At 41.6% G+C, this 15,675-nt stretch overlaps 2 protein-coding genes across 3 annotated transcripts; both read right to left on the bottom strand.

Annotated features, from left to right (window-relative positions):
- On the bottom strand, positions 1-6,631 carry LOC133012085 (uncharacterized). The gene is made up of 7 exons (XM_061080051.1): positions 6,397-6,631; positions 3,541-3,804; positions 2,896-3,192; positions 2,490-2,638; positions 1,958-2,059; positions 1,826-1,870; positions 1-1,273 (listed from the first exon to the last, which is right to left on the bottom strand). The coding sequence occupies exons 1-7, from the start codon at positions 6,446-6,448 to the stop codon at positions 1,109-1,111; spliced, it is 1,074 nt and encodes a 357-aa protein (XP_060936034.1). The 5' UTR covers positions 6,449-6,631; the 3' UTR covers positions 1-1,108.
- A 1,734-nt stretch (positions 6,632-8,365) lies between these two features.
- LOC133012084 (uncharacterized) lies at positions 8,366-13,648 on the bottom strand. Of its 2 annotated transcripts, none has more exons than XM_061080049.1 (7): positions 13,440-13,648; positions 12,400-12,663; positions 11,757-12,053; positions 11,354-11,502; positions 10,768-10,869; positions 10,636-10,680; positions 8,366-10,081 (listed from the first exon to the last, which is right to left on the bottom strand). In XM_061080049.1, the coding sequence occupies exons 1-7, from the start codon at positions 13,492-13,494 to the stop codon at positions 9,917-9,919; spliced, it is 1,077 nt and encodes a 358-aa protein (XP_060936032.1). In that variant the 5' UTR covers positions 13,495-13,648; the 3' UTR covers positions 8,366-9,916. The 2 variants fall into 2 exon arrangements, with proteins under 2 accessions (XP_060936032.1, XP_060936033.1); XM_061080050.1 differs by having other exon boundaries at positions 11,354-11,484.
- Between the last annotated feature and the right edge of the window lie 2,027 nt (positions 13,649-15,675).

The following is a 15,675-nucleotide window of genomic DNA, read 5'->3' as shown; positions in this document are numbered from 1 at the left end:
TTCATTATTGAAGGTTTAATACTCCTGACATTGTAAAATACACCATGATACAAAGACAGGATTCTAACATGCTTTACAACTACAGTTTCAACAACATCGAACCCATCTACAAAATTTAAAGCACTACGACATGCAGTGTACGACGACAACTAATTGAATAACTATGACATGGGTCGTAAAAGCTAAATACAAATCTACTGTTGTATTCAGTGCATATATGAGAGGGAGGAGACATGCAGAAAGAAGGTTAAGTGAGCACGTGTTAGCGTCTACATTCGTGTTTAGTTGCTGGTTCGAGGCCCGGTGCTAATATGAGTCCGGCACAGAGGTGTAGAGGCGTGTTAAAGTCTTCATCGGAAGACTAATGGAAAAAAAGCAACCTCGGTTTGTGATATCTTTAAAGTTATCAAACAGTCTTTTTTCATTCAATTAAAAAGAAACCATTTGAGTCTGTGCGTGGACGGACCTGAGAAAAATTGTCAGTTAGTAGTTTTGTATCTCTACAAATGTGAGTAAACATCCACAGCTTCCCTGATGCAGGTTTTTCACAGGCAAACTGGTCTGTAACAGATGAGGTATTCCTGACAAGACCTGCAGAAAGACTTGCTATTGAGAGTGGATCTTCTTTTTCCTATGGCTTTAAACTCACTGCTCGTCACACATGGCTTTCGAAGATCAGAGTAATCTCAAATAAATGTGAAACCTATGGTCTTCCCTTTCTCCTTGATCGTTTACACAGTCTGGTCAAATTTGGCACATTGGAGCTTTATGGAATCTGCAATGGATGAGTGTCTCTCAGAGTCGGTTCCCTATAACCTGTATGACTGCTGATTAAGTACAGCCAGCAGTTGGTTAGGCTAGCTCAGACATGGGCAATAGTAATAGGCAGTTAAAACATATCTCTGCTTTGTGTTTAGGTATTTGAATAAACTCATTAGTGTTTCTAAAAATCAGAGATTACCGTGTTTTTCTTGTTAAATTATGTTCTTATGAACAAGGCTGTGTGACTATTTATTGGCTGGAGCCAGTTCCCAGACGACCGGATGAGGCATATATCCCCAATGTCAAACCTTTCATTCAATGAGTGCAGTGTTCAAATTCAAGGCTTTCAGAGGAAGTCCAGTTTGTTGGAGGTATAAACGCTGTTGTAAGTTGACTCTGCGTGGAGAGGGGAAGCACAGGGAAATTGCATTCCCTTCAGTTCAAACTGCAGCCCAGAGTCAGAGAGCAGAGAGGAAGTGGGGGCGTTTGCCGGCTCTGCTGGAGCCGAACCCTGCAGAGAAAGAGACACAAACAGTGAAAGTCACTATCAAAGGATCAGAGCGGCACAAGCAGCCTTCCTTGGTTCAGTCTGATATGCAGATGTTAGCAGCTGCTGTTACACAGGTGCTACATGAAGAATATTCCTGCCAAATAACTGTCAAAAAGATTTGGATGGATTAGCATATAATGCAGTTTTCATCATCATCTATCCATTAGTCTATCTCATGAATCCAGAAGTCTTGAGAGACTTGCGGACTGTGCATTGAACTAAACCAAAGCAACTCCCAAAGGGTGTAATAATAATAAACTAGTTCAGTTTAAATACAAACCCCCATCCTATCATACACACACATTCAGAGGTGGTAGTACTCACAAAAACCTTTAAAATTAAGTTTTTGTTGGAGAGTATTTGGCACGCGGCCTCATTAGAGGGTTTCTAGCTTTCACTGCAATATCCTGTACACAGTCAATCAAGGGGGTATCAACGAGGTAACGTAATCAGCTGTTCTCGGTGAGCACTAACATATCAAATACAGTGTGTGTGTGTGTATTCAGGTCAAACCTCAGAATAAGCAGGTGGCCCATTCACTATAGTAGGATTGTGTATCTGCAGAGTAAAGAGACACAACATATCAGCATCGGGAAAGAGGAGTGCAAGTGTCGAGAAGACTAGAGAGATACAACACACACTAACCAGCGGGCCAGTCGGAGCTTGGGAGGGCTGAGGGGGGGTGTAGTATGTCACAGGGTGCGGTGTGGGCTGCGCTGGCCTCAGTGCCACAGGCTCCTGGACATACTGCAATTTGGATGAAACAAGACACACAATGAGCATGACATGACTTCAACAGCACGACTTTTCTACGGTAGCCCTGAAGTGCAAACCACAAAACACTACAGCGAATATGAAAACACAACAAATCACAAAATACAACATATAACAAAACACTGCAACAAATCACAAAAACAGATACAGAAATAAAACAAAGCAACAGATCAGAAAACACAACAAATAAGAAAACACAACAAGTCCAAAGACATGTGCAGAGTGCATTCATCGACGAGCGCTGTCTGCAGCAGGCATCTTTTTATGTAAAAGTTAATGCCATTGTGTTTTGTAAGGTGTCGTGTTGTGATTTGTGCTTCAAGGTCACCGTACTTTTCACTCTTGCATGTAAACACACACACACACACATAAACACAGTGTAAAACAACTTCAATGTGATCACCTCGTTGTAAGCCACAGGCACTTCAGCGGCAGCAGAGTCCTTTTTCTTGGAGCCTTTGCAGCAGCAGCGTTTCACACAGCAGCAGCAGATCACTGCACCCAGGGCAGCACCAACGCAAATTCCAATGTAGCCTAAATTAAAAGGATCGGCTGAAACGATATGGGCCGAAACATTATCACCAGCTAGGTCTGTATTTTAATGGTTGTGTAAGTTGCAAGAACATGAAATATTTGCTGATTTCGGGATATGAGACATTGAGAAGTATTTTATCACAGTTGTGTGACAACTAAAGACCACGAGATTTTTTAAATTAATGAATGTGTGAATAATCGTTCATTACAAAGTGTAAAAATGTAACTCGGTAATAATAATAATTCAGTAACCACGAAACAGACAGGATACTCACCCATCCAATCCACGTACACGTTCAAGGCGATTTCATCATATTGATCTCTGACCTCAAAGCGTCCGTCGCACAACTCATGCATCTCCATCTCCAACCCGCACGGCCTTACAAATTCAAAGCCATTGCAGAGTGAATTGGTTTCAACCATTCTGCCGTTACGAACTAGCTGGGTGTCAAACCTCGTCAGATCATGTTCCTTTTTCTTTGAGAAGAAGTGGATGTTGCATTGCTCTTTGACCAGAGGAAATGTGAATCTGAGTTCTTCACCAGACTTCAGCTCAAGGTATTCATACTTTACTGGAAAAGAGGACACACAAGACAGAGGACATTAAAAGCTGCTTCCAGCCTAAATCTTAGCAGATTTTTGCCATGTAGTCCTGGTTCTTGGTGTGCGGTTCTAGTTTGATCACACACACGGCACAGCAGTTTACAGGAACAGATTTATTAGAATAGATGGCATCTTGGGAAACACATTTATTTGCTTTCCTGTTAGCTTAGCTTGGCAGAAAAACTGTAAACTGCTTAACAAACCTTGTACAAAAGGTACCAAATTCAAACTATAAGCACCAAGTCGTGCACACAGTCCCCATTAAACCCCAACTTGAGCCACAGCCACAACTTTAAATACGTTTAAAAACGTCTCACCTGTGACCTCAACGGACCATGACTTCAGGACTCTCTCATTCTTCATCATTTTGTAGACGCCATTGTCTTTCGAGGTTAGATTTTTGATCTCCAAGTAGCCATTAGAGACACTCCGCCTGCTGTCCACGGGGACCGAAGGGTCGTCGAGTTTCCATAAGATCACTGACTCTGAGTCGGTGTCTTCAGGGATGAACTTGATTGAAAGAGCATGACTCCACATCCTGACACTGACTGTGTCCCCATAATGCTTCGAATAGTAATCATCTGGAGTGAGGAAAACCAAGCGGATTAAAAAAAAACCACTGAGGACAAACCTTATAAATCACGACAGATCGCTTCACTTCCATTTCTACTATTCATATATTTACACAGAGACAGATGCTTATTACAACTGAGTTCACTGATGGAGGGTCTGGTCAGATTGAACAATGCAAAAATACGTTGTAACTAGAAAAAAATTGGTTTTATCTACATGTACTTAAAACATTACTAGTAAAAGTGCTCATTACATAAATAAATCCCTTCCATATGCCCCAAAATATGAATATTAATAAGAATACATTTTAATCTTGTACAGCACAATAATAAATATAATGAGACATGGGACATAGCATAGATTGCTTAACATCCTTACTCAAGCTGCGTGGCTGAAAACCCCTGTGCACTTCATTTCATCACTAGTTATTGGAAGGGGTACCTTAAAGGTTCAGTGTGTAGAATTTAGTGACATCTAGTGGTGAAGATGTATGTTGCAGCTGAATACCCCTCACCTCACCTTCCAAACATGATAGAGAACCTTTGGAAACCTTCAGTTACTCAAAAGGACTTTAGTTTGTCCAGTTGGACTACTGTAAAAAAATGGCGGCCTCCGTAGAGAGGACCCCCTCCTGATGTCAATATAAAGTATTTAAATTTAAAGGTCGCATTTTACGGTAAAGAAAACAACAATTTGTACAATTTAGGTGAAACAAACTAGTGAAAACATCACTTGTATTATTTTTTATTAAATTTCTGCCAATAGATCCCTTTCACCTAAATCTTACACACTGGACCTTTAAGGCTCATATATGCTGCCTTTACGTATGAAAATAGATCATGATGGGTAGTTGACAAATAAGGGTGAAACAGTGTTTTTTTTAACAAAGATTAATGAGGATTACAGTTGTATGAAATTATAATTTTCCAATGCTGAATTTTTTTAAACTGCTAGTGTTCCATGGATTTTTTGTATAATTTCATTGTGGTGTGACTTGCCGTCACACCAGTCACACCACAATGAACTGGCCGTCACACCGCAGGACATTTGTGTGTCCTGCCACAAGGATGACATTTTCATCCTTGTGGCCATTTTAAGTGATTGCTATACAAGACTGACCTTAGCTATTATGCTAACTGAATAATAACACAGTTTAACCTAATTATGTTAAATTAAATAAAAATTTTAAAAAAATTTAAATTTTTTGTTTACAATTTATTTTTAAACAAATTTTTAACTACAGCCGTCACACCGCAGGACATTCGAAAAATCACACATTCATTTTCTGATTGAAAGAGTGAAATTTATGAAATTAATCAGAGGTTAACAGTCACCTTTCAACATACACAGTACATTCATAAACTAAGGGACCCTATAGTTGTCCATGTAACTGCCTTTTCAAAAATCTGATTTTCCATGTCACGCCACAGGACAGCATCTGTGTTACGAAAGTTATTTTGCTGTAAAAACTAATATACTAGTTTTGTGCATATTAAAACCTAATATTAATAAAGTCATTATATACAATATAATGCCAAGGCAGTTATTACCTGCTCCAGATATTTCTGGTTTATTTTGTTAATATGTAAGTTTAATGCTTCACCTATGTTACGGTCACACCGCAGGACATTTTGCGTATTTATTTACCTTAAAATATAATCAAAACATAACAGATATTTCATACAAAATCATAAGTTTAAACAAAGTACCATAATATGCATCACATCCATGTGTTGTTTAATTGGTTAAATGCATCTAAATAGACATTTACACTTAGTTACAGAAAAATCATGCGCCATGTCATCCACCATATGTCCATTTCAAATGGTGTAACAGTCACTGCCCACATACTTCCACAGAGTCAAGAGTGTCAGACAATAACACATATGGCAATGGTGGAGAACGTTGAGATAATGTGCATCATAAGAAAGGGGCAAAAGCGTCATATAGATGCATGTAGTTTCCTAACAACTCCTTACGGGGATACCTCTCCAAAAGAGGAAAATTCACTCATTGACTTCAATTTTTATAGATTCGGCTGCAGCAGTGTTTACTCCAGAAGTGGGGGATGGGTCATGATTGACAGCTGAAACTGAGCCACGATTGGTCAAGCTTGTGACCTCAGTACCGCCTGGCCAAACCACGATCAGAACTGTGGCTTCTTAATATTATCATTGGCGTCCATCTGTAATTGCAGTGTCTCAGACAGATGCTGAGGGAGGAGCTGCGGCAAATGGGCAATAGATCAAATCCAAGTTCTGAATGATGTATGAGGATAATATGTCTCCTTTAGTATTGTCTACACAAAGAGTGGCCTGATGGAGAAAATGGTTTCTATTCACAAACTCTAGGCAACGGTACATGTAGCCTCAGGCCCCCTACATCACGTGACAGCAGTCAGGGTCTACTCTAAAATAAGTGGGGTTGGGGGGGGGTTGAGGTTAAAGTTAAAGTTAGAGTCTGTAGACCGGCTCCTCCAAAACACCACACGGACGACCACATGTCTCTTGTCTGGAATCAAACTACCAACCCCTGCGTTGAAAGCCGATGTGAACGTGTTTGTCTCTGATCTCCACCTCTCCATGACGTCGGTGACTCACCCGCGTCCACAGAGGCGGCCCCCCCCAGCAGCAGCAGCAGCAACACCAGCATCCTGAGGCCCCCCCACGACCACACGTTCCAACACTCGATCCCGGTTCTATCGACACTCGATCGGTCATATATTCATGTCTCACACGCAGGACACATTCCGCTCGGTGCTGTTGTTACAGACGCTGTTGCTCCGCGGGTTTGTGTTCTGGGCCACACCCTACTAACAGGGCGTGGCCTCAAAGATATCCGCGGTGCGTTTGTGGACGGTCAGAAACTACAGTAGTTCAAGGTAGTTTCTGACCGGCCGCACCATAGACTATGATTGTGGATCGCGCGTCAGAGGTCGCAATGGTGGATCCAGTTTGGTGGATGTTGTATCGTGCCGGCTGATCGTAGTGGTAATGGAGGATCCTTTGTCGCGTTGGCATCGGATGGTGGTGGACCACGACCGAGGCGGCGGCTGATGACGGATCCTAACTGACGGCAGTGGACAATGACTGTGCACTATAGTGGATCCCATCCTGATGCTGGATCGTGATCTTGCTGGCTGCTGACCAGAGACTATGATTGCAGCAGGACTGCTTGACATATAGTATTGAAGTTATCCTTCAAAAATGTTTACCCTCATCGATGCTGCTAAAAACTTTAATCCCGATGATGTTTTCCTATACTTGACATCTATTGCACTTCTGTCCGTCCTGGGAGAAGGATCCCTCACATGTGGCTCTCTCTGAGGTTTCTACATATTTGTACCTGTTAAAAGGGTTTTTATTGTTTTTTCCTTACTCTTGTTGAGGGTTAAGGACAGAGGATGTCACACCATGTTAAAGCCCTATGAGAAAAATTGTTATTTGTGAATGTGAGCTATACTAATAAAATTTGATTAATTGATGATTGATTGAAGGTTCTAGGGCCCGACTGAGAAGCAGCACTGTGGAAGTCATCAGCGATGCAGTGATTGCATCGAGAGAGAAACACGCGCAGGGGATGAGTTACTGTTTGTTTTTCGTTTTGGAAACGATGGAAGTTTTTCTTTTTTGCCTTATAACAACAAAACTGTCCGGAATGAGTTTGGGGGAGTTTAGTTCTCGGCACATCATTTGGGGTTTTCTCAGCAGCTGGAGGGGTTTTCAATTCAATTGTATTTGTATGGTGATAATCGCCAAATGGTATGCCTGTCACGATAACATAAATTGTTGGATTATTCAGATCAACATTTGAATTAAAATTCTAAATAATTAAGTTTCCTTTATGAAACATAAAAAAACACTCTCTGGCCTTGTTCACAAATATGCTTTTGAATAAGTATTCTAGGATTCTCACATGCTTTACAACTACAGTTTCAACAAAATCCAACCCGTCTACAGAATTTAAAGCACTACGACATGCAGAGTACGACGACGACTAATTGAATAACTATCACATGGGTCGTAAAAGCTAAATAAAAATCTACTGTTGTAGTCAGTGCATATATGAGAGGGAGGAGACGTGCAGAAAGAAGGTTAATTGAGCATTTGTGAGCGTCTACATTCGTGTTTAGTTGCAGAAACTTGGACTACTGGCAGAAAAAGGTCTCTGGTTCGATGCTGGTTCGACTCCATGGAGTTTCAACAAAAACTTACCTGGATGGAATAACAACAAAAAGACGAACCTGGATCTGTCCAAAAAATCAAAAGACTATTCTCCCTACCCTGTCTAGTGCCCCTGAGCAAGGCACCTTACTCCCCCAACATCTGCTCCCCGGGCGCCGTACATGGCTGGTCACTGCTCTGTGTGTCCTGCACCAGATGGGATAAAAGCAGAGGACAAATTTCCCTCAATTGCATGAGTCTGTCTGTGCATGTTTGTGCATGTGTGTGGGATAAATAAAAATGTATCTTATCTTATCTTATATGAGTCCGGCACAGAGGTGTAGAGGCGTGTTTAAGTATTCATCGGAAGACTAATGGAAAAAAAGCAACCTTGGTTTCTGATATCTTTAAAGTTATCAAACAGTCTTTTTTTATTCAATTAAAAAGAAACCATTTGAGTGTGTGCGTAGACGGACCTGAGAAAAATTGTCAGTTAATAGTTTTGTATCTCTACAAATGTGAGTAAACATCCACAGCTTCCCTGATGCAGGTTTTTCACAGGCAAACTGGTCTGTAACAGATGAGGTATTCCTGACAAGACCTGCAGAAGGACTCGCTATTGAGAGTGGATATTTTCTTTCCTATGGCTTTAAACTCACTGCTCGTCACACATGGCTTTCGATCAGAGTGATCTCAAATAAATGTGAAACCTATGGTCTTCCCTTTCTCCTGGATCGTTTACACTGTCTGGTCAAATTTGGCACATTGGAGCGTTATGGAATCTGCAATGGATGGGTGTCTTTCAGACTCGGTTCCCTATAACCTGTTTGACTGCTGATTAAGTACAGCCAGCAGTTGGTTAGGCTAGCTCAGACATGGGCAAAGTACAGCCCGTTGGGCTTTTTAAGGCTTTTTTTATTTTGTTGCACTTAAATGGCACGTACTTATAGAACTTTGTAGTTTTGCTTTATTTTTGAAGAAATCTTACTTTCTTGATTCTTGTTGTTCTGGGTTTGAACCCTCGGGGTTGAATGCACTTATTGTAAGTCGCTTTGGATAAAATAGTCAGCTAAATTAAATTTGCCCGGGAGTGTGGTGTATAGGGCTTGAAAGCAGGCACATGATCTCCCTTCACTTTTTCCCTTTGACCTGTGATCCCTTCTGTAAAATGAGAGAGGATCAAGGAAAAGAAAAGTGGACAATGAGTGCCGAGTGTTTAATGTCGACAACAAAATACTTTTTCACTGATGTCAAATCGAAGGGTGTATGCCTGATATGCCGAGAAACTGTCGCAGTTTTCATGGAGTACAACATCAGCCGTCACTTTGCTACGAAACATGCTAACTACGCTAGCAAGCAGTCAACGCAAGAACGGGTGGCTGCAGCTCAAAGGTTGGCGACTAATTTAGAGACTCAGCAACATTTTTTTTTCACAGACAAACTGCGATTAAAGAGTCATCTACCAAGGCATGTTTTTTGGGGGACATTCGAAATAGCAAAGGCTAGCAAGCCTTTTTCTGAAGGCGGGTTTTTGTTAAATGGCCTTGCAAATAAGTGCTTTGCTACTTGGTAAAGGCCAAATCCTTTCATGTAATGATTTTTCCATGTCATTTATATTAGTTCACAAAAACACTCCATCCATCTGTTCCTGGCCCGGCCCCTCTGTCAAATTTTGGAACCCATTGTGGCCCACGAGTCAAAAAGTTTGCCCACCCCTGGGCTAGCTAGTAATAGGCAGTTAAAACATATCTCTGCTTTGTGTTTAGGTATTTGAATAAACTCATCAGTGTTTCTAAAAATCTGAGATTACCGTGTTTTTCTTGTTTAATTCTGTTCTTACGGATAAGGCTGTGTGACTATTTCTTGGCAGGAGCCAGTTCCCAGACAACCAGATGAGGCATATATCCCCAATGTCAAACCTTTCATTCAATGAGTGCAGTGTTCAAATTCAAGGCTTTCAGAGGAAGTCCAGTTTGTTGGAGGTATAAACGCTGTTGTAAGTTGACTCTGCGTGGAGAGGGGAAGCACAGGGAAATTGCATTCCCTTCAGTTCAAACTGCAGCCCACAGTCAGAGAGCAGAGAGGAAGTGGGAGCGTTTGCCGGCTCTGCTGGAGCTGAACCCTGCAGAGAAAGAGACACAAACAGTGAAAGTCACTATCAAAGGATCAGAGCGGCACAAGCAGCCTTCCTTGGTTCAGTCTGATATGCAGATGTTAGCAGCTGCTGTTACACAGGTGCTACATGAAGAATATTCCTGCCAAATAACTGTCAAAAAGATTTGGATGGATTAGCATATAATGCAGTTTTCATCATCATCTATCCATTAGTCTGTCTCATGAATCCAGAAGTCTTGAGAGACTTGCGGACTGTGCATTGAACTAAACCAAAGCAACTCCCAAAGGGTGTAATAATAATAAACTAGTTCAGTTTAAATACAAACCCCCATCCTATCATACACACACATTCAGAGGTGGTAGTACTCACAAAAACCTTTAAAATTAAGTTTTTGTTGGAGAGTATTTGGCACGCGGCCTCATTAGAGGGTTTCTAGCTTTCACTGCAATTTCCTGTACACAGTCAATCAAGGGGGTATCAAGGAGGTAACGTAATCAGCTGTTCTCGGTGAGCACTAACATATCAAATACAGTGTGTGTGTGTGTGTATTCAGGTCAAACCTCAGAATAAGCAGGTGGCCCATTCACTATAGTAGGATTGTGTATCTGCAGAGTAAAGAGACACAACATATCAGCATCCGGAAAGAGGAGTGCAAGTGTCCAGAAGACTAGAGAGATACAACACACACTAACCAGCGGGCCAGTCGGAGCTTGGGACGGCTGAGGGGGGGAGTAGTATGTCACAGGGCGCGGTGTGGGCTGCGCTGGCCTCAGTGCCACAGGCTCCTGGACATACTGCAATTTGGATGAAACAAGACATACAATGAGCATGACATGACTTCAACAGCACGACTTTTCTACGGTAGCCCTGAAGTGCAAAACAATACAGCGAATATGAAAACACAACAAATCACAAAACACAACAAATCACAAAATACAATATATAACAAAACACTGCAACAAATCACAAATACAGATACGGAAATAAAACAACTCAGAAAACACAACAAATCACAAAACACAAAAACAAACACAAAACAAAGCAACAGATCAGAAAACACAACAAATCCAAAGACATGTGCAGAGTGCATTCATCGACGATCGCTGTCTGCAGCAGGCATCTTTTTATCTAAAAGTGAATGCCATTGTGTTTTGTAAGGTGTTGTGTTGTGATTTGTCAATGTGATTTGTGCTTCAAGGTCACCGTACTTTTCACTCTTGCATGTAAACACACACACACACACATAAACACAGTGTAAAACAACTTCAATGTGATCACCTCGTTGTAAGCCACAGGCACTTCAGCGGCAGCAGAGTCCTTTTTCTTGGAGCCTTTGCAGCAGCAGCGTTTCACACAGCAGCAGCAGATCACTGCGCCCAGGGCAGCACCAACGCAAATTCCAATGTAGCCTAAATTAAAAGGTTCGGCTGAAACGATATGGGCAGAAACATTATCACCAGCTAGGCCTGTATTTTAATGGTTGTGTAAGTTGCAAGAACATGGAATATTTGCTGTTGGGATATGAGACATTGAGAAGTATTTTATCAAAGTGGTGTGACAACTACAGACCACGAGATTTTTTAAATTAATGAATGTGTGAATAATCGTTCATTACAAAGTATCAAAATGTAACTCAGTAATAATAATAATTCAGTAACTACGAAACAGACAGGATACTCACCCATCCAATCCACGTACACGTTCAAGGCGATTTCATCATATTGATCTCTGACCTCAAAGCGTCCGTCGCACAACTCATGCATCTCCATCTCCAACCCGCACGGCCTTACAAATTCAAAGCTATTGCAGAGTGAATTGGTTGAAACCGTTCTGCCATTACGAACTAGCTGGGTGTCATAGCTCGTCAGTTCATGTTCCTTTTTCTTTGGGAAGAAGTGGATGTTGCAGTGGTTCTTGACCAGAGGAAATGTGAATCTGAGTTCTTCACCAGACTTCAGCTCAAGGTCCTCATACTTTGCTGGAAAAGAGGACACACAAGACAGAGGACATTAAAAGCTGCTTCCAGCCTAAATCTTAGCCGATTTTTGCCATGTAGTCCTGGTTCTTGGTGTGCGGTTCTAGTTTGATCACACACACGGCACAGCAGTTTACAGGAACAGATTTATTAGAATAGATGGCATCTTGGGAAACACATTTATTTCCTTTCTTGTTAGCTTAGCTTGGCAGAAAAACTGTAAACTGCTTAACAAACCTTGTACAAAAGGTACCAAATTCAAACTATAAGCACCAAGTCGTGCACAGTCCCCATTAAACCCCAACTTGAGCCACAGCCACAACTTTAAATACGTTTAAAAACGTCTCACCTTCGACCTCAACGGACCATGACTTCAGGACTATCTCACTTTTTATCATTTCGTAGATGCCATTGTCTTTCTGGGTTAGATTTTTGATCTCCAAATAGCCATTAGAGACACTCCGCCTGCTGTCCACGGGGACCGAAGGGTCGTCGGGTTTCCAAAAGATCACTGACTCTGAGTTGGTGTCTTCAGGGATGAACTTGATTGAAACATCATGCAGCCACATCCTGACAGAGAGTGTGTCCCCATAACGCTTCGAATAGTAATCATCTGGAGTGAGGAAAACCAAGCGGATTAAAAAAAAACCACTGAGGACAAACCTTATAAATCACGACACACTGCCTCACTTTCATTTCTACTATTCATATATTTACACAGAGACAGATGCTTATTACAACTGAGTTCACTGATGGAGGGTCTGGTCAGATTGAACAATGCAAAAATACGTTGTAACTAGAAAAAAATAGGTTTCATCTACATAAATAAATCCCTTCCATATGCCCCAAAATATGAATATTAATAAGAATACATTTTAATCTTGTACAGCATAATAATAAATATAATGAGACATGGGACATAGCATAGATTGCTTAACATCCTTACTCAAGCTGCGTAGCTGAAAACCCCAGTGCACTTAATTTCATCACTAGTTATTGGAAGGGGTACCTTAAATGTTCAGTGTGTAGAATTTAGTGATATCTAGTGGTGAAGTTGTATTTTGCAGCTAAATACCCCTCACCTCACCTCACCCTCTCCTTCCAAACATAATGGATAACCTTTGGAAACCTTCAGTTACTCAAAAGGACTTAAGTTTGTCCAGGACTTAAGTTTGTCCAGTTGGACTAAAAAAAAATGGCGGCCTCCGTAGAGAGGACCCCCTCCTGATGTAAATATAAAGTATTTAAATTTAAAGGTCGCATTTTACGGTAAAGAAAACAACAACTTGTACAATTTAGGTGAAACACACTAGTGAAAACATGTCATGGGGGTAGGTTGAGGTTAAATCTCCACCTGATCTCCACCTCTCCATGACGTCGGTGACTCACCCGCGTCCACAGAGGCGGCCCCCCCCAGCAGCAGCAGCAGCAGCAACACCAGCATCCTGAGGCCCCCCCACGACCACACGTTTTCCAACACTCGATCCCGGTTCTATCGACACTCGATCGGTCATATATTCACGTCTCACACGCAGGACACATTCCGCTCGGTGCTGTTGTTACAGACGCTGTTGCTCCGCGGGTTCGCTTCCTGGGCCACACCCACTCAACAGGGCGTGGCCTCAGAGACATCCGCGGTGCGTTCGAGGACGGTCAGAAACTACAGATGTTCAAGGTTCTAGGGCCCGACTGAGAAGCAGCACCGTGGAAGTCATCAGCGATGCAGTGATTGCATCGAGAGAGAGAAACACGCAGGGGATGAGTTACTGTTTGTTTTTCGTTTTGGAAACGATGGAAGTTTTTTTTTTTTTTTTTTTTTTCCTTATAACAAAAAAACTGTCCTGAATGAGTTTGGGGGAGTTTAGTTCTTGATACATCATTTGAGGTTTTTTCAGCAGCTGGAGGGGTGTTCAATTCAATTGTATTTGTATGGTGCTAAATCACAAAATGGTTTGTCTGTCACGATAACATAAATTGTTGGAATATTCAGACCAACATTTGAATTATAATTAAAAAAAATAAAATATCCTTAATGACACATTAAAAAAACACTCTCTGGCCTTGTTAACAAAAATTGCTTTTGAATAAGTATTAAATATTTGGCTCAGGATATTTGTATATATATATATTAACAGCTCAGTAAAGTGGATGGGATGTATTGGTATTCCAGCCTTTGCTCCCTTGTGTGTGTGTGCGTGTGTCTCACGAACTTTGGAGGGTATCAAACAGACACAAAGTAAACTTCAGTACTGTTCAGATCCTGATAACTTGTGATGAGTGTTGGTGTTTGAAGTTAAAGTGTGGAGTGAGCTCAGGTCAGTGGAGGAGGACACAGACTGAGACTCTGACATGGTACAAACGCTAATAATCTATTATTGATGAACCTAATCGCTTCACGGGCCGGATAAGACCGAGAAATTCAGTATTTCTGTAAGATGTAATGGAGTATACAGTACAGTATATATCTATGTGATATGTAGTGGAGTATAAAGTAAAGTATTTCTGTGAGATGTAATGGAGTGTAATCAGTGCAGATACTGCAGTACTGTGATTGTAAATTTCTGTGTAATCTTATCTCTCAGATTCCACATTATAACCGTGCACTCTTTCACGCCAGTGACGTAATGTTGGCAAGAACTAAAGCAACGTGGGATGTATTTTGCGTAAGAGCTGCTGAGAATACAACCAAGCGATCGCTATAAATAAAAGAGGGCGCCAGTGCACATGCGCGCCGCACAGAGGACGTTGTTATCCTCCTGTCCTCATTGACCAACACTCATCAATACTCTGCCGTGGAGTCGTGTTCTCACGCGTCCTTCAGGTGAGTGGGATGTGTCACACGCTGTATGGTCGTGTGTGTGTGCGTGTGATCACTGTCTCAGGGCCTGGTAGTCCGCTGCGTCGCTGCAGACGATGTTCAGCGGCTGGAGGAACATGTTTGACACCTGACATCACTGTGCGTCATGGACTCAGAGAGCACGGATGCTTTTTGTAGATGCGAGCAGGAGGGATCGCTCTGCAGAGACATCAACATCAACACTGTTGTGTGTGGGCTCCCCCTTGTGTAGCTGGTCGCATGTCTGCTGCTGCATGTTCTCAGAGGCACAGGGATGACTCTGTGTGTGTGTGTGTGTGTGTGTGTGTGTGCATCTCTGTCCTTTGTGTTTAAAGATGAAAACTTAAACTGATCCGTCTTCACAGGAGAAGATGTCCCCCTATGTCTTACCCACGGCCCTCTTTACCATTCACCTCGCTGTGGGTAAGTTCTATCTATCTGTCTATCTGTCTGTATATCTGTCCATCTATCTTTTTTGCGTTCATGAAAACAGAAATTGTAAACCCAAAGATTTACAAGTGTCCTTAAAATGTTGTTACTTTATCATTTCCAAAATATAAATAGTCTCATTTATTATAATTAATATTAGACATTCGATGAGGCGGTACTAAGTACATGACTGTATGCTGAAGTATAATTTCAATTAATTGGAACAAACTTTAACGTTGTGTGTCATTTGTGTCAACAGTGATTAAGAATAAACCTGGTTCTTTAAAACCTGAAATTAAATATGGTCCAAGCATGGAACCTTGTGAAACACCACACATTAATTTAAAACAGCAGAGGCTG

Source organism: Limanda limanda, chromosome 10, assembly GCF_963576545.1.
Source record: "Limanda limanda chromosome 10, fLimLim1.1, whole genome shotgun sequence".
Lineage (NCBI taxonomy): Eukaryota > Metazoa > Chordata > Actinopteri > Pleuronectiformes > Pleuronectidae > Limanda > Limanda limanda.
Note: the sequence above shows the minus strand (reverse complement) of the source record. Positions and strands in the feature narration are given on the sequence as shown.